This window comes from Nicotiana sylvestris, chromosome 7 (assembly GCF_000393655.2).
Source record: "Nicotiana sylvestris chromosome 7, ASM39365v2, whole genome shotgun sequence".
Classification (NCBI taxonomy): Eukaryota; Viridiplantae; Streptophyta; class Magnoliopsida; order Solanales; family Solanaceae; genus Nicotiana; species Nicotiana sylvestris.
In genome coordinates, this window is record NC_091063.1 from 89,712,160 (window position 1) to 89,735,289 (window position 23,130).

At 35.8% G+C, this 23,130-nt stretch overlaps 2 protein-coding genes across 2 annotated transcripts; both read right to left on the reverse strand.

The window, feature by feature from the left end:
* Positions 1-364: 364 nt before the first annotated feature.
* LOC104216657 (scarecrow-like protein 18) lies at positions 365-2,235 on the reverse strand. Its single transcript, XM_009766770.2, has one exon. The coding sequence runs from the start codon at positions 1,789-1,791 to the stop codon at positions 568-570; it is 1,224 nt and encodes a 407-aa protein (XP_009765072.1). The 5' UTR covers positions 1,792-2,235; the 3' UTR covers positions 365-567.
* Positions 2,236-10,791: 8,556 nt separating this feature from the next.
* Positions 10,792-13,204, reverse strand: LOC138873417 (uncharacterized). The gene is made up of 5 exons (XM_070151887.1): positions 12,926-13,204; positions 11,810-12,712; positions 11,342-11,447; positions 10,896-11,242; positions 10,792-10,797 (listed from the first exon to the last, which is right to left on the reverse strand). Exons 1-5 carry the CDS (start codon positions 13,202-13,204, stop codon positions 10,792-10,794), a joined length of 1,641 nt encoding a protein of 546 aa, XP_070007988.1.
* Positions 13,205-23,130: the final 9,926 nt, after the last annotated feature.

Consider the following 23,130-nt stretch of genomic DNA (forward strand, 5'->3'; position numbering starts at 1 on the left):
TCTTTTGTAAAGTACAATAAAAAAAAGCAACAAGATGAAGACTTTGATAAGGAATAACCAATAAAGTAAACAAATATGCTTGCTGGTACTAAATGAAAAGGTTAAGCATGATTAGCATTAAAGAGAAGATATATATAATGAACCATCCACCTTAATACAAAATGACAAACAGACCTAAAGAACAATTTGGTGGTTAATTAACACCTTTAATGGGAATATATCATTTCCCACTCGAAGTGCCACATACCTAACAATCGTTGGCCTCTAATTAAATAGACTGATAAAATTTGGTAACAGAATCTTTCAGTAACAAAAAAAAATAATACAAATAAAGATTAAGTTCAGGATCTGCATTATACAAAGACTTAGTTAAATATATCTCATTATCAACCTATAACTACTACGTAAGTAGACCTATGTTAAAATTAAAACATTCATCAGCCCAATAACCTTAAACCCAAACAAGATATATATATAAAAAAAAAAAAAAAAAGAACCTGAGATTGAAGACCTCTTTGTCCTTCACCATGCAGATAGATAAAAATCTTGTTTTTTAGGGTTTTAAATTTAACGCCAAGAAGATATGGAAAAAAGGGGTTGATTTTGCCAACCCAAGAAGAAAGAATTACTCGTACTCGAAACACTAAGCTGGTATCCTTCAGATGGGTAATGAAGTCTCAAGAGAAGTTTAGCTTGTGAGAGTGCAAAAGGGCTTAAAGCAACATTGCTAAATCCACAGCTCCTCAACATTACTTCCCATGATCTGAATCTCTCGTGTCTTTCTCTTCTCTTATCTCCTTCTGCTGCTACTATATCAATTATTTCTCTCCCGAACCAAACTTGTTCCACTGTCATCCTCTCTCTACTGCTCGGTGGCAAAGTTGCTTCCAATGAATCAAACACAGCTGCATAATAATCCAAAGCCTCCACAAATCTTTGCAAAAAAAGTGGGTGATTATGATTTGCTTCTCTCTCGGCCAGCGTTACAACTTTAGGGTTCATGGATTTAATCCTATGCAAAAAAATCCTTAACTTTTCGCGGTCTTTCAAGAGCCTGTGAAGATAAAATACACAGTTGATAGCTAATGTCTCATCAGGGAGAAGAACAATAGAAGAAATTATTGAAGGGTCATGATCATTGTCATTATTATTGGTAATCAAAAGAGGGTGAAACTGAAATCTAAGGCCTAAAGAGTGAGCAAATTTAGCTAAACGATCTCCGGTTCTACGAAGGGTATCAAGGTCATTTCCAGTACCGGTAATCCGAAGAGTTGGAGGAGGGTAACGATCAGCTAGTGCTTGCATTAACGGTGGCCATTGAACACCGTGATTAATATCAAAATCAACGATGTGGATCGCTTGTTGGTTATCGTTAATAGCTTCCAAAATCGCTTGATTAGCAGTTAGCTGACTAAATCTAATGAAAGGAGTCACTTGATTTAGGGAAAGATAGGATGACTGAAGTAGAGCTGAATCATTTGAACTTTCAACAACATTAGATGGTGTCAAGAAATTAGTGGCTGAAGAGATATAACGGTTGAGGCGAAGAGAAAGTGCGCGAGTGAACTGATGGACTAATCTTTCAGTTGAATCACCAAAAGGGGAAGAGTTAGTTGATAAAATGGTGAGGAGTCTGTTTGCGGCCGAGAAATCGGACCGCGAGATTAACTCCGCGCAGCTAATGAGTAGTTGCCGGATTTGGATTGCAGGGGAAGTGGAACTGAATCTCCGCCGTTGATCATCAGTTTCTTCATCATGAGATTGAGATGATGAACCAAAGGATCCTAACATATCACCGAAATAAAACTATTTCAGGTGAAAACCCTAGAAAGAGAAAGAAGAGAGAATATATGCGTCTAATAAAAAGAGAAAGGAGAGAGAGAGGAAAAAGGGGTCTCTCTAGGGGAAAGGACAGAGGGGGTTTTCAATGATGGAGGAGGGGAAATTTATGGTTTTGGCATCTGAAATTAATATTTAGTACTATATGATTTCACATTTTCTTGGCTATAGTAGTGGTACTAATCTGTGACTCAATATTAAGGAAGAAGAACCTCATTTCCCAGTTTTGTGCTTTTGCCAGAATTAATACCAAGTACAAATAAGGAAATGGCCTACACAACAAATGATAATCTGATATATTTGATAAACCATAGCTCTGTAGCAGAGAATAAATAATACTACTGTAACTAATTAAGTACTACGTACTAAATAGGTTCTATTTCAAGAATGTGCATATAAACTTACATCCTAAGTTGCTTTTGTGCATGTACTTGAGATGCCAAATATGAGAATTGAATTGATGATGACTTTTGATTATGATAGAATCCATCTTGACCACAATATGTGTGGGTTGTCCGTGGGGAACTTCACATTAGTCGGCCGACATATACTCGTAAATGTGTTTCTTTGTGTCTTAATTTTTTTTTAAATAATAAAAAATCTTAAGACAACTAATGAACAATTTTTTTTTAATTAAGGCACTTTCTCCAAATATAGCACTAGATCAACATCTTGGTCTTGTAGATTCCAACTGCGACAATAGGAATTCTTTTATCAAAACGTCTTTGAAAACCATTTTAATTTTCAAAAGTTAATGATATGATTCCGCAGGTGATGATAATATGATTGTTTATTAAGCCAACCATTTCTATCAAACGCTCTTCCAAAAGGGTGTTGATCAAAATAAATTCGAACACTGATGCATAAAGTAGGTCATAACTGTCACACCCCTTTTCTACCCCCAAAATATATATGTTATGAATAGTGGGTTAAAAAGTTTTTCAATTAAAGTGACAAATTTGAATAAGGATTATTTTGTTTACAGATTCGCCCGCTTGGAATTGATTTTTGCATGTTCCAAGTCACTTTTTATTTGAATCCCTAGTCAAAAGAAGATTTGACTCTATTATTATCGGTCTGCAAAAATAAAGTCCGAATAAAGATTTTTGTTGATCGGGGAGAAGGTGTAAAGCATTCTCCGAGTCCGTGGTTCTAGCACAGTTGCTTTATTAACTTAAATTTGGCATGAATTAATTATGGATAAATTGTGCTTTATTCGGTTTTCATGTTTTGCCTATGTCCACTTTTACTGTTGATGACTTAATTAATCTCAAACTAGGACGAATATCCCCAACCCTAGCTTACGCTAACCAAGATGAATATCCCCGACCTTAGTTCGTGCGCCGCACCTAAAATTGGAGCCTACTCAAAGTTAATAAATAACAAGCTTATTTGAAAGAATTGGAATATGACGTGTCCTCGCGACCTGGCCATTTTATTTATGTATTTATTCCAAAATGAGTCGTCCCGACATCGGTTAAGACGAAATTAATTATTTTTGTTAAAACAAATTACTTTTGAGTTAGTCATGATCATTTGTGATTAAGTAATTGAGTTATTTTTATAAATAAATAAAACATCTGATCTTATTGAGTTTATTTAGTGAACTAAATCTAATTTAATTTATTTGGTGGATTAATAAAAAAAGTGACGTAATACTTAAGAAAAAAAATCTTTTGCTTCATTTTGGAGAATTAACTAGACTGTTACAATTTTTCTAAAACAAAGAATTAACTAATTTTAAGGACTATGTTATGGAATTAATTAAAGAAGAAAAATATTTTTTTTTCTTTTTGTGCATTGATTGTTCACTTTTTTTTTTTTTTTTTTTTTTAACATATGGGTAGTGTATGATTAGTTGGATTGACTTTGCAATTATCTGTTACTAAATTAAAAGATGAGACTATTGTAAGAAGATTACCTTAACAAATTTATATTGTTTAAAACTAAAATAAATGTGGACTTGTGGTAATATTAAAAGGTAGCAGCCTATTTTACTGATTTTTACATAACTTTGACACATTTCTTTTATTTCCAATCTTATCACGAAACCAACTAAGCTCAAACCAATCTTTTACTACTTATGCATAGCAACAACACGTCTCAACTACTACTTCTAATTCAAATGCAAAATCAAAGTACCAACTTGATGTTTAGTGTGAGCATTCATAAGACCAAAGAAAATAACAAACTACAATCTGGTACAAGTCTTCTTCCAAAGTCCAAACTACACACCGGAACTAATTTACAACCAAAACAACATATTAGCTAACAAAGAAACTAACTATTTTAATAACTAGTAGCTAGTTGCTCCAGAAATTAACTAATTGATGTTTTAAGCGTCAATACCACACAAGAGGGGTGATTTGTGTGGCACCCAATTTTCGCTTAACTACTCTATAGAAGAACTTGGTTTTCTAGGTGTTCCAACTACTACTAATTGCGGAATAATAAATACAGAAAATAAAGAACACGGAGATTTTTACGTGGAAAACACCTGGCTCAAAAGGTGAAAAAACCATGACCTACAACTCAGTAGGATTTTCCCAAACTTCCACTAAAATCACTGAGCCAAAATAGCTTTTACAAAAACTCTTTATAAACCTAAGGATTAACTCTAATCCCGTTGTGGCACACAACCTCAACTGTTGCGACAACTTCAAGTTAGCTATAACTTGAACACTCTAGGTACCTAATACAATTGCTTCTATGAAAGCTGAAAGGTATAATTTTAAACCACCTACTACAATTGAACTAGAATAAAAGATAGACACGATGGAACTGGTTCTTCTATCTCGTTCAAGTAGCTTCAGGAGTGAACACTCAAATCACACATAAATTGCTTGCAAAATCGCCTTGCTCTTTTGCTCTCAATTTAGTTTAACTTTTGCGTATGTGTATTTCCTGTAAAAGAGAACAAACTGACATTTAATAGGTTAGTAATCAGAGTTTGATTGTGACTCAATTGCTGCTCTTCTATCGTGGAAGAGTTCATGATGATCTCAAACTCTAACACTATCTTCATCCTTTTCGATCAGATCAAGAGATATTGTTGCTTAATCAGTAAGACTTATCTCTTTCACGTGCATCTCACATGTATAGGTTGATCATGACTGTGCTTCACAAGATGGACCTGGTCCATGTCTGAGTTCTTTTGTCAATCTTCAAAACTTCACCTGTTCTTGGGCCAACAAATATCCCTTTTTGATGATGACAAACTCTGTGCTTTTTACTTATTTGGGACCTGTAAGAACTCAGCTTAACCATCAATACTAAACTTAGAAAATTCACTTAACATCAAGGACCAGGTTAATTAGGTTATAAATATTACTTATTTCAGAATGTGTGTAAAGCACAACTCTCTTCTCCCTTTTGGCATCATCGAAATGTTACATACAAAGTGTGATTCCCAGATTTTAATAAGTACCCATGGCCACTGCGGCAACTGCAAATGTAATCATGGAGTAATCATCAGTAATCAAGAAAATATATTTAAAATATCAAGGACAAATTAACATTAAACAAGAGCAAAATAGTAGTTATCATTGACAGAGATATGTTGCCACCAACAATCCACAAAAAGAAAGAAAAACATCCAAATCATGAGCAAAAATAAAAGATAGAAAAATCCCTAATCTGGGTCACTGAGGTACTAAACAAGTTCAGGAGACAAAAGCTAGGAGTCCTAAGGCTTGGAAGAACTATAGGGTTGGGTTTGGGCTTGGAGAAGGTTCAGCATGTTATGAAGAATTCCATCATTTTTCTCCTTTTCTTTGGCAAGCTCAGTTCTGAGACCATCCCTCTCAAATTTCACTTCAATCACACGAGCCAAAAGCCTAGCTATTTCAGCATCCTTGGCTACATATTCCTGAACCAGAGTCCTGACTTTGCTGTTGATGGGTGTCTTCTAGGATGTACCAGGTTCATTTGGGATGTCATTGACTGCATAGTCACAAGCAAGAAGAGTATTGATGCCAAAGTGATCCTTTCTCGAGACCATTTCCCATTTCTTTAGAGGCACATTGAGACTATCCAGAACTGTGGTTAGAATAAAGCCATAAAGAGTAGCATGAGCCTTGGAGCCATTTATAACCCTGTCGAGCAGCTTGATAATGAAGGCAGACAATTGATTTGCTTTCCTCTCTCCAGGCACTCCATAAGAACTAGATCCATGTAATTGGCAATTTGACTTCTCTCCTGTCTGGGCAATAAACACTTGTTGACAAATTCAAACAAGTCCTTGTGCTCAGGCCTCATTTCACTTTTCTGCACAGCCCTGGCTTCATTCACATCTTCAGAATCACAAAACTTCCTGGTAATTACAAGAGCAGTAGGGAGGGAGTCCAGGCAGGGCCACCTTTGCCTTGTATAGTCATCAAACCCTTCAGAGGGTATGTCCAGGATCTCTCCCAGTTTCTTTGCATCAAACTGCACTTGAACTCCTTTCACCAGGTTACTAACATTGCCATCCTTAACCATGACATTTGCCATTAATTCAATTAGCTCATTTATGGCTAGCCTACTATCCATCTAAAGGACCACGTCCTTCCCTTCCTAAGCAGCTAAAGCATCTATCAATCTCATCATTCCTGGTTCCACCAGGTCTTTCAGCAGTCTACCCTTTAAAATCTTTATTTTGCCAAACATGGCAAGCTTATCATGTTCCTTCTCAGAATCATTTTATTCTTCTTCTCCACTCCAGTTATCATCTTCAGAAATTTTTGATTGTTCGTTTTTCACTGCAGATCTTGTCCTCTTGGCTAGTGTAGGTTCAACAGCCTCAGACACAGAGGAAGACTTCTTGGAGGAAGTCTTGGGCTTTTTGGTCTTGGGAGTAGGAACCTCCACTAATGTACCCCTTTCGTGATGGACCAGTTCCATCTCCTCTTCCTCAATAACCTCTGAGGATTCTGCAATCTTTCCCTTTCCTTTATCCATTTTCTTTTTCTTACTTTCAGCTAAAGCCCTTTGTAGATCAGCTTTACTCTGTTTCACCCTGTTTCTTGTGGCTCTACCCTTTGGCAATGAAGAGGCAGTGGGTGTTGGGGATGAAGCCTTTCTTTTCTTGGAAGGCTTAGCAATATTGGGGGCTTTTGTTATGGGAGTTCTGCGTTTCTTTGGGTCATAGCTTGCCCCAACCTTTTTCAGCAGGTCTGCTAGGGTATCTTCAGTAGATGAAATAGGTTCATCTCTCTGTGTGCTCAGATGAACCAACCCCTCAGCAGCTTCCCCAGAACCACTTCCCCCTAACTTCATGCCACTCTCTTCTACTCTTTCTTGTGCAACCCCACAGATAGCAGGCACTACTCCTTTCCCATTTCCCCTTTCTTCACCAGATGCACCCTCTCTCTCTTTTTCTTTTTCAGAATTCTTTTTACCTCCACTACTTCGTGACCCTGGTAATTCTACATCCTTAACAGACCCAACCAGAACAAACCTAGTTTCTAGATTTTTAGACACAGAAGAAATTACCTTAGATGGAGATTCTTGAATCTTTTTAGAGTCAGAAGACCCAGGTCCTTTCCCCTCAGTAGCGGATTGATATGATTCAGAATCAGAGCTGGTGTCAGAATTTTGGGCCTGGATTACCTTCAACTTCTCATTTAATTTCTTCCTTAGAGCTCAGACGCTACAGTCTTTCGAGCAAGCATTTTCACCCTTTGCAGTCTAGGTTTTGGAGATGTATTGGGTAGAAAAGGTATGGATGAATTTGAGGAAGTGGGTGGTGGAGGAGTTCCAGGATTGTCTTGTGGGTTATCATGATCGTTGGTTTCTTGAGATAATTTGGGAATTAGAGATTTGGAGAAGAGGGCAAGTGAAAGTGAAGAAGAATTTTTTACGGATTGGAATTTTTTAGATGGCAGGAGAAATGATGTGTATTTAAAGAGAAATACACATTTAATAGGCGACGATAACTTTTAGCAGTGGTCAATTAGAGGTCTAATCAACCTGAAATTCCAGATTTTGAATGATCGGTTTATCTTCCCTAGATGTTAGGCAAATTTTTCGATTTAGAGTTCTAGGCAGACGGAACTGGTTCAAAACTAATAGATAGAATTTTCTAGGAATTGAATAGTTTTAGAACTTCTGCTCATGATTTAAATATTAATCTTTCTAATTGTACAGAGTATTAAAAACATACCTTAGCTTTCATATGAACCCATACTGGTGAACCAAGTTCTTCATTTAGAATTCTTTTGAACATGCCTCAAATGCCATAATAGAGAAAATTTTGTAAGAGATCAGTGAGTCATATAAACACATGTCACAGGAGTATACTAATTAAACTATGAAGCTGAGTAAGAATTAATCTATATATTTACACAAGTTAAGAATTCCTAGCCAAAAAAATCTTTTTTTTTTCATTTTTCAATTTTTTTCATATTTTTTTTCATTGTGCATTCTGAGCTAGACCTATTAGGTGATCTTAATCATCCCTAATTCCAACCTGTTCCTCTCAAAGTTTTCTCTACTCAGTGATTTAGTGAAGATGTCAACAATTTGTTTATCAATAGCACATAATTCTATAGAAATCAATCCTTTCTCATAGTTATCTCTTAAGAAGTGGTGTCTAACATCTATGTGCTTAGTCCTCTTATGATGAACAGGGTTCTTGTCATACTTATAGCACTAGTGTTATCACAAAATATAGGAATGCAACCAACTTCAATGCCAAAATCTACCAGCTGCTGTTTGATCCATAGCAATTAAGCACAACAAGAGGCAGCAGTAACATATTCAGCCTCAGCAGTGGGTAAGGTCACTGAATTTTGCTTTTTAGTGGCCTATGATACAAGAAATGAACGAAGAAAGTAATCCATACCTAAGGTGATTTTCCTATCCACAAAGAAACATGCATAATCAGCATCAGTATATCCTAATAGATTGAAATTACTACCTGTAGGATACCAAAAACACAGATCAGTGGTGCCTTTCAAATATCTTAGTATCTTCTTGACAGTAGTCAAGTGAGACTCTTTTGGATTAGCCTAAAAGCGAGCACAAAGCCCTACACTGAAAATTATGTCAGGTCTGCTGGCAGTAAGATACAAGAGTAAACCAATCATACCCCTATACAACTTCTGATCAACTGATGAAGCAGGTTCATCTATGTCTAATTTAGTGGCAGTTGCAATGGGGGTGTCGATTTCCTTTGATTCATCCATTTTAAACTTTTTGATCAGCTCTTTTGCATACTTCTACTGATGAATCATGGTTCCATTTGGGTTTTGTTTGATCTGTAAGCCTAAGAAAAAGTTAAGCTCACCCATCATACTCATTTCAAACTCACTCCCCATTAATTTGGAAAAATCCTTACTTAACTTATCAGTGGTGGCCCCAAAGATTATGTCATCAACATATATATGTACTACAAGGAGATTCTTACCTTTTTCCCTTAAGAATAGGGTACTATCAATTTTACCTCTTTTGTAGCCATGTTGAAGCAGGAATTTGGACAGTCGTTCATACCATGCTCTAGGAGCCTGCTTGAGTCCATAGAGAGCCTTGTCTAATTTGTACACATGCTCAGGACATTCCCTACTCTCAAACCCTAGAGGTTATTTCACAAACATTTCTTCTTTCAGGTAGCCATTCAAGAAGGCACTTTTGACATCCATCAGATGGAGAGGGAATTCCATGTGTACTGCAAAGGCTATGAGGAGTCTTATTGCCTCTAGTCTTGCAACTGGAGCAAAAGTCTCATCATAATCTATACCCTCCTCTTGGATGTAACCTTGGACCACCAGTCTTGCCTTGTTTCTTGTTACTGTTCCATTTTCGTCAAGTTTGTTTCTGAAGACCCATTTTGTGCCAATAACTGATCTGTCCTTGGGTCTTGGAACTAGATGCCAAACTTGACTTCTCTCGAATTGATTGAGTTCATCTTGCATTGCATTCACCCAATCTGCATCCTACAAGGCTTCAACAGCATTTTTAGGTTCAATAAGAGATAAAAAGGCATCAAAAGCACACAGATTCATTAATTGTGATCTAGTTTTGACTCCAGATGTTGGATCAATGATTATGTTCTCAATAGGATGAGAACTTTGATACTTGTGAGGTTTCCCAACCAACTGATTTCTGCTAGATGTCTCTCCTATGTTCTGTTGCTGAGGAACAAGGTCATGAACATGTTCTTTTAGGGGATTGGTTTCAATTACTCTTTGATCAGTTCCCCCTATCAGGTTGCCTTGGATGGACGAACCTGTTCCATCACCTATTCCTTCTTTTGGTGCCACTTTAACTTGTACTGAGATTTCAGTCAAATCCTTTACCAGTCCAATGGCTGCATCTTCATGTTCCTGTCTCTCAGAAAGAATGTTAGTTTCATCAAACACTACATGCATACTTTTTTCTACACACAAAGTTCTTTTGTTGAACACTTTATACGCTTTGCTATGTGAATAATATCCCAAGATTATTCCCTCATCACTTCTAGGATCAAACTTACCTAGGGAGTTTTTTCCATTATTGTGCACGAAGCACTTGCATCCAAATGCCCTAAGATGGGATATATTTGGTTTTCTCCCTTTAAGTAACTCATAGGGAGTCTTCTCTATAAGAGGTCTAGTCATGCATCTATTAATAATATGACATGCAGTGTTTATAACCTCTGCCCAGAAGTTGTGGGGCAGTTTACTAGAAAGAAGCATAGTCCTAACCATGTCCTCAAGAGTCCTGTTCTTTCTTTTAACTACTCCATTTTGTTGAAGAGTCCTAGGGGCAGAGAAGTTATGATCTATACCATGCTCATCACAAAATTCATCAAACTTAGCATTTTCAAATTCAGTTCCATGATCAGACCTAATGGATGCAAGTTGATTACCTAGTTGTTTCTGAGTTTTTCTAACAAAAGCAGTAAACATGTCAAATGCTTTATCTTTAGATGTTAAAAATAGTACCCAGGTAAATCTAGAATAATCATCAACAAGTACCATTACATATTTATTTTCACCTCTGCTCAAAGTTCTCATTGGACCACAAAGATCCATATGAACCAGTTCCAACGTCTTGGTTGTGCTTACCATTTTCTTGCTTTTAAAGGATGATCTTACCAGCTTCTCCCTTGCACAGGCCTCACAAACTTTGTCTTCCTTAAATTTGATGTTAGATCGCCCTATAACCAAGTCCTTGGAGACTAATTTGTTGAGCTGATTCAGAATAGCATGACCAATTCTTTTGTGCCACATGAAGGGATCATTATCCAACACAATTAGGCAGGTGAGTTCATTTTCTGAAAGAGTAGACAAATCTACAATGTAAATATTGTTAACTCTTTTTCCCTGCAAAACAATCTTGTCAGTGGTAAGATTAATCACAAAGAATTTGATAGAGGTGAATGCTACAAGGTTACCTCTATCACACAGTTGTGACACACTAATCAGGTTGTATTTCAAGCCATCTATCAAGCAGACATTCTCAATGGAGTGTGAGTCTGTCTTACCTACCTTTTAACCCCCAATAATTTCACATTTCTTCCTATTTCCAAAGGAGACATTACATCCCTTTAAGTCCTCTAGTGAAAGGAACTGGTTCTTACTTCCAGTCATATATTTTAAGCAGCCACTATACATGTACCATATTTGGCTACTTTCCTTCACTTGGACCTGCAAAAAAGGAATCAAGGGTTAGTCTTAGGAAGCCAAACTAGTTTAGGTCCCTTTCTATAGGCAAAGGGGTAAATCAAATTCCTTTTAGCCTACCCAGACAGCCTATTTTTCTCTTGAACAAAAGCTTTGTTCTTTTGACTGGCCTTTTCTTTTGCATTACATTCATTTTTGTAATGTCCAGTCTTGCCGCAGTGTGTGCAGATTTTGTTCTCGGGAAGAGTGAGGTACTTGCTTTTAGGGTCCCACTTAGGTGCTTGAGTCCCATAGACAAGTCTGTTGCTATTGTGATGTTCTTTTAATCAGGAAAGTGCATCAGAAGCCTTGTTCCATTTGCAAGTTTTGTCTAGTTCATGTTTTACCTTCCCTAGATCTTCTTTCAAGACTTTTATCTGCTCATCCTTCCTATACAACTCATCCTTCATTTTTCCTAAGTTTTTTTCTACGGTGAGATGTATGTGATCAGCTTTTTCCTTACCTGTTCTTAGTTTCAGTTTTAAGTTCTCAGATCTAAGTTCTGAGACACTGGTGTCAAGTTCAAGAACATGATTCTTCAACTCGGCATTTTTTCTATCACTCTCATTAGCCCTAGATTCTAGATTTTTGCACTTGGCTTTTAAGATCACACATTCCCTAGACAGATCTTCCTTTTCATTGTTAATTATCTCAGACTCATAAATGAAGTCTATCAATAGCTCAGACAACCTTTCTTTAGACAGGAATTTAATCTTGTCTTTGAGATGAAAGACACTTACCTCTTGTTCATCATCTGATTCTTTGATGGTCATAAGTGCTTGTTCATCTCCAGCTTCATCTTCTGAGTCCTCATCTGATGTTTCTCCCCAAGTAGCAACTATAGCCTTTGTTGACCCTTTGTTCCTTTTGGGTTGAACCTGTTCCTTCTTCCTGTTTCGTCGTTCAGCCCTTTCCTTCTTCCACTCAATTTCCCATTGAGGAAAGTTCTTGATCATGTGATCAGTCTTACCACATTTGTAGCAACCCTCGTTGGTTTGTTTCTCAGGAACCTTTGGTTTGTCAAAGGTTGTACCTCTTGAAGAACCCTTTCCTTTCATCAGGTACTTTTTGAAATCTCTTATGATCATAGCCATTTCATCCTCCTCCAGATCTGCTCCTTCAGCTATTCTGAGAGCCAAACTTTTTTCCTTCTTGGGTGCATCCATTTTCATGATTTGCCTTCTCAGTTCATAGGCAGTGAGATTTCCAATCACTTCATCCAGCTTGAGGGCAACAATGTTCTGGGATTCCTGAATAGCAGTGATTTTGCTTTCCCAAGTCACTGGTAAAACTCTTGTTAAGATTTTCTCAACCTTATCTTCTTCAAGGATAATTCTCCCAAGAGATTTAAGTTCATTTGTTAATGTTGTGAACCTTGTGTACATCTCCTGGATAGTTTCTCCTTCATTCATAGTGAAATTCTCATATTGAGAATATAGCAGTGTTCCTCTTGATCTCTATACTTGAGGAGTTCCTTCATAAGCCACTTGTAACGTGTCCCATATTTCTTTGGCAGTGGTACAGCTTTGAATCCTGCTGTACTCATCTGGACCCAGTCCACACACAAGCCATTTCTTGGCCTTGGTATTCTTCTCCCATTTCTTCAAATCTTCAACAGTGCACTCAGCTCTTGTCTTTGGCACGTCCACTCCTTCAGCATTCTTCTTTGTAGTTGCCAGGGGACCATCAGTGACTATGTCCCAAAGTTCATAGTCCTCTCCTATGATGTGGTCTCTCATCATGTTCTTCCACCAAGAATAATACTGGCCATTAAAGAGTGGAGGCCTAGCAGTGGATTGCCCTTCCTAGTTTCCAGGTGGTGCACTCATCTTGATCTTTTCCTAAGGTGTTAACCTCTTCAAGGATAACCCGCTCTGATACCAATTGATGTTTTAAGCGTCAATACCACACAAGAGGGGAGTGATTTATGTGGTACCCAATTTTCGCTTAACTACTCTATAGAAGAACCTAGTTCTTTAGTTGTTCCAACTACTACTAATTGCGGAATAATAAATACAGAAAATAAAGAACACAGAAATTTTTACGTGGAACACACCTGGCTCAAAAGGTGAAAAAATCACGACCTACTATTTAGTAGGATTTTCCTAAACTTCCACTAAAATCACTGAGCCAAAACAGCATTTACAAAAACTCTTTGTAAACCTAAGGATTAACTCTAATCCCGTTGTGGCACACAACCTCAACTGTTGCGACAACTTCAAGTTAGCTATAACTTGAACACTCTAGGTACCTAATACAATTGCTTCTATGAAAGCTGAAAGGTACAATTTTAAATCACCTAATACAATTGAACTAGAATAAAAGATAGACACAATGGAATTGGTTCTTCTATATCGTTCAAGTAACTTCAGGAGTGCACACTCAAATCACACATAAATTGCTTGCAAAATCGCCTTGCTCTTTTACTCTCAATTTAGTTTAACTTCTGCGTATGTGCATTGCTTGTAAAAGAGAACAACACTGACATTTAATAGGTTAGTAATCAGTTGGGACTCAATTGTTGCTCTTCTATCGTGGAAAAGTTCATGATGATCTCAAACTCTAACACTATCTTCATCCTAGATTGTATTCTCTTCATATAAGGAGATTTTCTCCGCTTATCCAATATACAACCTTTTCGATCAGATCAGGAGATATTGTTGCTTGATCAGTAGGACTTATCTCCTTCACATGTATCTCACATGTATAGGTTGATCATGACTATGCTTTACAAGATGGACATGGTCTATATCTGAGTTCTTTTGTCAATCTCTAAAACTTCACCTGTTCTTGGGCCAACACTAATATCCCTCTATTTCGCACAAGTTTTGCACTCTAAGAAACACATACAAAGCTCAAAATTTTTAGCTTACTTTTAAATATATTAGCTGATATTTTGCTCTTAAATTGTATTCTTTTTGTTGTGTTTTTAGAGTGTGTAAAGATGTATTGTAAGTCTACCTAAAGGAATGTCCAAATGGGAGAAAGGACAATCCTTTTTCACCAAATTTAGACACAAAGTAAAGTAGTTATATTTCTAGCATGCTTCAGATAGTAAAAGCAAACCACCCTATACTCTAATCTCATCATTTTACTTTTTACTCCTCAACTTCACCAATATCAATAGCAACCCCTACTGATTTTGAACAAACTACCAAATAGATAATTGCATTTGAACCACAAAAAAAACTAAAAAATAGAACTAGAATTACTAGATTTTAGCAACTTAACAGACAACTAACTAGAACAAATGGCTTAAACAAACAAGCAACTAATTAACAAGTGATTCCGCCAAGATACTAAACTTTAGTTAACTAGTGCGACGAATTAAACAGGACAATTAAAAACTAAATAAGTTATAAACTTGAACCTAAAACTAATTTCAAATCTAAGCACAATACATGTTAACAGTGGGGCAAAACTAATAGAATCGATTAAGTTAAACGACGATGATTTAGACAATATGATTATTTCAAAGTATACTATTGCAGCCAAACAAATCAGCAATGACCAAAACAAGCAAAGAAATCAAACGAAACCTAAACCTAAATTGCAAAAACAAAATATAAAAGGAAAGAAAGAAAATAAAAAGAAAGGGAAGTATGGTTTTACTATACGAGGGAAAGTCGACGCCAAATCGAGCAATGAAGAGATGCAGGGGATGCCGAGTGTTGACTGTTCGACCTTAAAAAGCACGTTTCTTTTTTATCGATGTCGAAAACAATGAATTCTAGCATCATATCAAAAAGAAACATGCGTCTTGTGTCAAATATTGGCTAAAATAGAGGTTAAGTGGTGGGGCTATGGTGGTCGCGACAGTGGGGGTGACCAGAAAATTTATCGCCGGAGTTTCGGGGTGAGATTGACATCAATAGGTAGGTCTTGAGGAGCTCTAAATATTGATGTAGGTATTGTAGCATGGGGTAATCTAGAACTTCATGAATTTGAGAAAAAAAGGGTGGCTAAGGTTTTGATTTTTGCAAGATTCGTGGAGATTGGTGAGGGTTTAGAAGATTTGGAGGTTGTAATCGGGAATAGGAGGTCGAGATTGGGGGGGGGGGGAGGGGTTAAAGTTTGGTATTGATTGGAGGTGGCCGACGGCTGGTGGATGATTTCCAGCAGCAACGGAGATGGGTGGCGGGCAGCTAGGTCAGAGAGAAAGAGAGAAGAGACAGGAAGAAAAAGAGGAATAAGGGGGAAATTGGGAAAAATTTTAGGTGTTGGGGGGTTTGTATGCCTAGATGGGAGATTGAATGGTGGCCTTTATATCAAAAGATCTTGAACGACTGAGATCGCATCTCAGTAGCTTGACAAAACTACGCCGTTTTGGACGTCTTCCGGGCCAATGCATCCTGAGTTACTGCGCCACCAATTTTGGTATATGTTTTCGGTCCAACAACAAAATTTGGCCCAACTCATCTTAATTCTATTGTTACACTTTAAATAATTAACCTAAAAATACAAAACCAAATAGAAAATATTTGTCAAAATATAGGCATTTACAATAACCTTTGTTGTGTAACTACCGCACAAGGACGTCTTAATAAGACTCGTAGCCTAAAGTCAAATTTTATAATGAACTTTTCTTTTTCTTTTTGTCTATAGTGTATCTTACAAAATATATTATCTTGTAGTGAGTCATCATACAAAATATAATACGAGTATATATATATTTATATTAGTAAAAAAAATTCAAGTTAATAAGATGTTAGCCACGTATTTACATGTGTTATCTTGGATCTTATTGTAAAAAATATTATTTACTAATATAAAGATTTGAGTAGCTTAATTTAATGTTCTAAAGTATTTTTATTATTAAAAAATTGACACACTTTCTTTCCATTTTTATAAGGATGTTGTACTTTTTTTTTCTATGTATAAACTACAATATTATCTAAGTGAAATAAGATAGAAAGTTCACAACTAAAAATGCTTTTGGGATCTCAAAATTTAAGGGGGCTAAAGCAAAGGCTTTACTAGCTTCCCCTTAAGCCGCCTTGCTACCACATTAACCCTCAAATTACGGATAGGGTGAGTAAAAAAGTCGTTGTTAACTATGATCTAAAACCTAAATAGTATTTTTGTTCCAACATTTTGTTGATATTCCCCATCGGTTATGGATAGGGTGTTTGGTCTCCTTATATGGTGTTGGGCTGAACCCATCCACCAATACTCTTAATGGTGTGATACTGTCTACTTTTGGACAAACTCTGATAGTTTTTTTCAAAAGGCAACCGTAAAATATTTTTATTACACTCAACATACAATTTTGCGAATCATTACCTTATGAGTTATCTGAAGTTGAGTTAGGACCAAAGTCCTATCACACTGTCATGTCGTTTTCTTTGAGAAATATTAGTAACGTCCATCAACTGCTTTTCCCCTATTTATCTAAGCGTGTGTGTGTATATATATATATATATATTCCACTTCCACAGTTGTACATCTGGCCTAGCTATAAATTTGTGTAATTTTGCCTATAAAATTATCGTCATAACCAAAGTAATTTAGGGAAATTCATTAAAGAAAACTTCCTCCTTCCTCATGTTGTGATATTTCCAAAAAGGTGGACAAATGTCCATCTATGTGGTAAGATGCATGCAAGTAAAGTGGACAAATGTCCATCCATGTGGCAAGATGCATACAAGTCTTGACAATCATACTTGACAAATGGCAAGAGACTTGACAAATGGTAAGAAAAGTCTTAAGCTTTTTTGCCTATAAAAGGGTCTTCCCTTAAGCCAATTTCACACACAAAGACATCATTTTTCTCTTTTTCTTTCACACCTCTCTTCTTCCTTTGTTGTCCAATATTAAATATTAGTTGTTTTCTTTCTTATTTACTATTCCTACTAGCTAGCTGGGTTTGTAATTTAATATTTTGCTGATTCCTTTATCCTCTCAATAAATTAGAGATGGGCTTGTTTAATCCTAGGAAAATATTTCACATTGCTGAAATAGTTTCTTAGGACAGTGCCCAGCACGAATCAAGTCAATCTGTATATCCGTTTACAAATAATATTATTGCAGTATTATTATTATTATTATTCGGTGTCATTTCCCTACTATCTAAGAAACTATGGCAAGTAATACTACTGCGGAAATCTTTGATGGTGCTACCAATTTTGGTGATGTCTCTGCTGCTACTGTTCCAGCTGTCCTGCCAGATATCCATGGTGTTGCAAATACGTTATTGCATCCACAACTTTGGCAGACACTAATGTCAAAACACAGGTATGTAAATAGATATGGTTACATATCCAATGCTAAAATTATAACCTTCAAGAAAAATGCACCTCAATGCAAGAGAAGAGTTGGAATAAATGACAATTTCGCTAAGTCAAAATTAAATTTGACTAAAGCGAATAATATAATTATTGCGGTCATTTCCCAAATAAATAATGTGGCCAATGTGAGAAATTAGGTGATAGACTCTGGTGCTACTAGGCACATTTGTGTAGTCAAAAGTAAATTTCTGTCTTACACCCAAATTGAGGAAGGAGAAGAATTTATTTATCTTGGTGACTCAAGAACAGCTCGCGTTCTTGGGAAAGGAAAAATTCTTCTCAAACTCACATCTGGTAAAACTCTAGCATTGAGTGATGTGTTGCATGTTCCTAATATCCAAATCAATTTGTTGTCCGTGGGATTATTAGAAAAAGTTGGAGTGAAGGTTTCTTTCGAGAATGATGAGGTTTTATTGACCAAAAAATTAATATTTTTGTGGTCAATGGATATTGTAACCATGGATTATTTGTGCTAAATATTTCCGATACTAGCAATAAAAATGCATCTTCTTCTGCTTATATGGTTGAGTCAATTTATTTGTGGCATGCTAGACTATGACATGTTAATATTGCATATATAAAGAAAATGCAGTCACTAAGATTAATATCTGGTTTAGACTCAAATAATATTAACAAGTGTGAAATATATGTTGAAGCTAAAAGTACTAGAAAGACCCATTTTTTCGTAAATAGAGAAACTGAATTATTATCTTTAATTCACACTGATTTGGGCGACTTGAAGCAAACTATGACTAGAGGTGGTAAAATATATTAAGTGACTTTTATTGATGATTTTTCTAGATATACTAAGTTATATTTGCTTAGAAATAAAGATGATGTTTTTAATACTTTTATTTCTTATAAAATCGAGGTTGAAAATCAACTTAATTAAAAAATCAAGAGAATTAGATCTGATAGAGGTGGAGAATATTTATCTTTGAATGGATTTTGTGAAAAGAATGAAATAATTCATGAAATAACTCCGCCTTATCACCTGAGTAAAATGGAGTAGCTGAAACGAAAAATAGAACATTGAAAGAGATGATGAACTCTATGTTAGTTAGTTCTAATGCTCCTGATAATTTGTGGGGTGAAACTATTTTATCTGGATGTCACTTATAAAATAAAATACCACATAGAAGAACTGACAAAACTCCGTATGAATTGTGGAGGGGCTATAAATCTAACTTAAAATATTTAAAAGTGTGGGGTGCCTTGCTAAAGTTCTTTTACCTGAACCTAAAAAGAGAAAAATAGGTTCTAAAACTGCTGATTGTATGCTTATTGGATATGCTGAACATAGTGTTGCATATAGATTTCTTGTTTTAAAAAGTTATGTGCTTGATTGCAATACTATAATTGAGATAAAGAATGCTGAGTTCTTCGAATATATTTATCCATTGTCTGATAAAATTTCTCATACACCTGTTTAAATAAATAGTGAAATTACCTCTAATGAGGAACTGAGAAGGAGCAAAAGGCCTAGGAAAGAATATTTTTCTTATGGAAATAATTTTCAAACCTTTCTTGTCGATAATTTTCAAACCTTTCTACAGATGCTAAATATTGGAAAGAGACAATAAAAGTTGAAATTGATTCTATTTTGAAAAATAATACATGAATTTTAACTGATTTACTTCCTGGTGCAAAGCCTATTGATTGTAAATGAATTTTCAAAAGAAATTTAATCCTGATGGATCTTTAGATAAATATAAAGCTCGGTTAGTAGCAAAAGGATTTTCTCAAAAACAAAATATAGATTATTTTAATATATTTGCACCAGTGGCTAGAATTTCTTCTATTCGAGTTTTAATTGCTTTAACTTCAATTCATAAGCTTTTTATCCATCAGATGGATGTCAATACTTCTTTCTTAAATGGTAATTTAGAAGAAGAAATTTATGTGGTTCAACCTGAAGGTTGTGTCATTCCTGGACAAGAAAATAAAATTTGTAAATCAGTTAAATCTCTTATGGCCTTAAACAAGCTCCTAAGCAGTGGTATGAGAAATTTGAACAAGACTTACTGAGAGACGATTTTTTTCCAGTTGAGGTGGATAAATGTGTTTATACTAAAGTGGTAGATAATGATTATGAGATAATATGTCTGTATGTTGATGGCATGCTTATATTTGGTACAAGTTTAAATATTGTGCAAAGTGTTAAATTATTTCTATCTGCTAATTTTGATATGAAAGATCTGGGTGAAGTAAATACGATATTGGGAGTTAAAGTTATAAGGAGTGAAGATGGAATAATGTTGTCACAAGAACATTATGTTGAAAGACTTCTTAAGAAGTTTGAATATTTTAATGTCACATCTGTGAGCACTCCTTTTGATGCTAACTCTCAGTTGAAAAAAATAATAGCGACCCAGTTGCCAGTCTAAATATGCGCAGATTATTGGGAGTCTGATGCATTTAATGAATTTTACAAGGCTTGATATAGCCTATGCTGTGTGTAGACTGAGTAGATATACTCATAATCCCAACAGAGAGCATTGGTCTGTACTAGATAGACTAATAAAATATTTTAGAGGAACCATGAATTATGGTATCCTATATGGTGGATTTCCTTCTATTTTAGAAAGGTACAGTGATGCAAACTGGATCTCTGATTCAGATGAGACAATCCACTAGTGGTTATGTATTCACCGTTGATGGTAGTGCAATATCGTAGAAATCAACTAAACCGACAATCATTGCTAGATCAACTATGGAATCAGAGTTTGTAGCTCTGGAGTTAGCTGGTTCTGAGGCTGAGTGGCTAAGAAACTTCTTAGCTGATAACCCATTTAATAAAGGATGTATTGCCTCCTGTATCTATGCATTGTGATTGTCAATCGGCAAATAGCTATGGTAAAGAATAAATCTTATAATTGTAAAAGTAGACAAATGAAATTGAGACATGATGTCATAAAACAGCTGTTGAGAGATGGAATAATTTTCATTGATTATGTGAAGATAGAGATAAATTTGGCCGATCCTCTAACTAAACCCATGGGAAGAAAATTAATTCTTCAAACCTTAAAAGAGATGGGGTTAAGGCCGAAATATTGTCAATAGAGATGGTAACCCAACCTATATGATTGGAGATCCCATGAAGTAGGTTCGTATGGGTAATAACAAGTTAATATTGGCATTGATGCACTAAAAGAGAGTGCTTGACTGCTACTAATTGAGAGGCTGAGTTATAACTCTTAATGAAATTCATAGTAGTTATGAATTGTATATTTATAAGCAGTATACACTTGATGAATTCACCTATATGAGAGTGGAGTGGGCCGCTCCTATGAGATTTTGGCCTAGTCTCTAGAGCTCTCATTAATAACCAGGCACGCGCATGGCCTATTGGGCGCAAAACCGCGTTGAACAGCAAAATTACAGGGGGTCGAAATGTGATTGATAAAATCTCTGACTTTCAATAAGAGTTATTGGTCATAGAAATATTATATTTCACCAGTAATTCTGTGAGTTAAATTTTGTTGATCTAAGTTTGGTTCATAGTTCAGAAGACACCAAACCTATTGCATTTGGACCATACAAATTCAGTAAATCTTACTCCTCTTTTATGAATTTTTTGAAAATATGTAGGGGAACTGTTATGATATTTCCAAAAAGATGGACAAATGTCCATCCATGTGGCAAGATGCATGCAAGTAAAGTGGACAAATATCCATCCATGTGGTAAGATGCATACAAGTCTTGACAATCATACTTGACAAATGGCAAGAAACTTGACAAATGGCAAGAAAAGCCTTAAGCTTTTGTGCCTATAAAAGGGTCTTCCCTTAAGCCAATTTCACAAAACAAAAACATCATTTCTCTCCTTTCCTTTCACGCCTCTCTTCTTTCTTTGTTGTCCAATATTAAATAGTTGTTTCCTTTTTCATTTACTGTTCATACTAGCTAGATGGGTTTGTAATTTAATATTTTGCTGATTCATGTATCCTCTAAATAAATTAGAGATTGACTTGTTTAATCCTAGGGAAGCATTTTACATTGCTGAAATAATTTTTTAAGATAGTGTCCAGCACGACTCAAGTCAATCCGTGTATCCGCTTACAAATAATATTATTACAATATTATTATTATTATTTTTCGGTGTCATTTCCCTACACCTCAAACTATGTTGCAAGAAATAAAAAGCACACAAAAGGGATCAACGACATTACCAAATTAAACATATGCATAAGGCTTTGCTTTTAGTAATTCCGTAGGCAGATGCTTAAATTTGGTGTCAAATATTTATCAATACTAGCATAGCTAGGTGTAACTTTTTTCGCTCTGCTAAAGTTCTAAAGCAAACTCATTAATGCATGCTTTCCATCAGGAAATTTGAATCAACTTACTTATAACAATGAATACTATTGGTTTTTCATTGCCGACCATTCAGCAAATTCAGTTCTATGAGAATTAATGTCTTTTGACAAACCCTTCTTCTCCTCCCAAACTTGAAATATATAGCTAGGGTATGGGAGTACTTTTCCCTCACAGGACAAGATTATGTGGAGGTCTAACATAAGATAAATTAAGAACAATAGATAGATCTGGTTGTGATATCATGTTAATAAAGAAAAAAGTATTTAAGGCTAACTCAACTTCAAAAGAACTAATTTGTGGGATGAGAGATTATCTAAAATTATTATCATGACCCGAATTTTTCACCTACGGGAATCGTGATGGCACCTACTAATGTGAGCTAGGCAAGCCAATTATTAGACAAATTACCCTTTTACAATTTTTTATTCTCTTTAACATTATATAAAATAATAACGTGTAAACATCAGAAATTTAGAATAAGCAGAAAAAAGCAATAAAATATCTGATTGCATCTATTATAACAGATTAAACCTTAATCACCCAGAACTGGTGTCACAGTACCATAGACGGTCTAAGACTGCTAAATACAAGGTCTGAAAATAAAAGACACTGTTTCTGAAGCAAAGAGATGAAACAGGAAATAAAGGATAGAGGAGACGCCTGGACCTGCGGACGCCTGCAGGTCTACCTTGGATCTCCGCGTGGACTGAAGGTAGCCTCCAAACTACGGTCCAAGAGCTGCTCCGGGATCTGCACATAGTGCAGAGTGTAGTATCAGCCCAGCCGACCCCATGTGCTGGTAAGTGCCTAGCCTAACCTCGGCGAAGTAGTGACGAGTCTAGGACCAGACTACCAAATAAACCTGTGCAGTTATATAATATACATCAAAAATTAAAGCAGGAATAAACAAGTAAAGATGGGAGGGGGAAAACATGCTTCGGGGAATAACATGTAAAAACAGAATATCAAGAGAATTATAAAGAAACAAAAATCCAACTACTAACAAGGATGAGGGAAATAAAGGCAGAATTCACTTTCATTTCACATCTTGTTGCAGGCGT

Coding starts and splice junctions, on each gene's coding strand:
- LOC104216657 (XM_009766770.2), bottom strand. CDS start 1,791: ATGTTAGGATCCTTTGGTTCATCATCTCAATCTCATGATGAAGAAACT.
- LOC138873417 (XM_070151887.1), bottom strand. CDS start 13,204: ATGATGAGAGACCACATCATAGGAGAGGACTATGAACTTTGGGACATA. Junction 12,713..12,925: donor CTTATGAAGGAACTCCTCAA/GTATAGAGATCA, acceptor ACTGCTATTCAG/GAATCCCAGAACATTGTTGC. Junction 11,448..11,809: donor TGAAAGAAGATCTAGGGAAG/GTAAAACATGAA, acceptor CCTTTTTTGCAG/GTCCAAGTGAAGGAAAGTAG.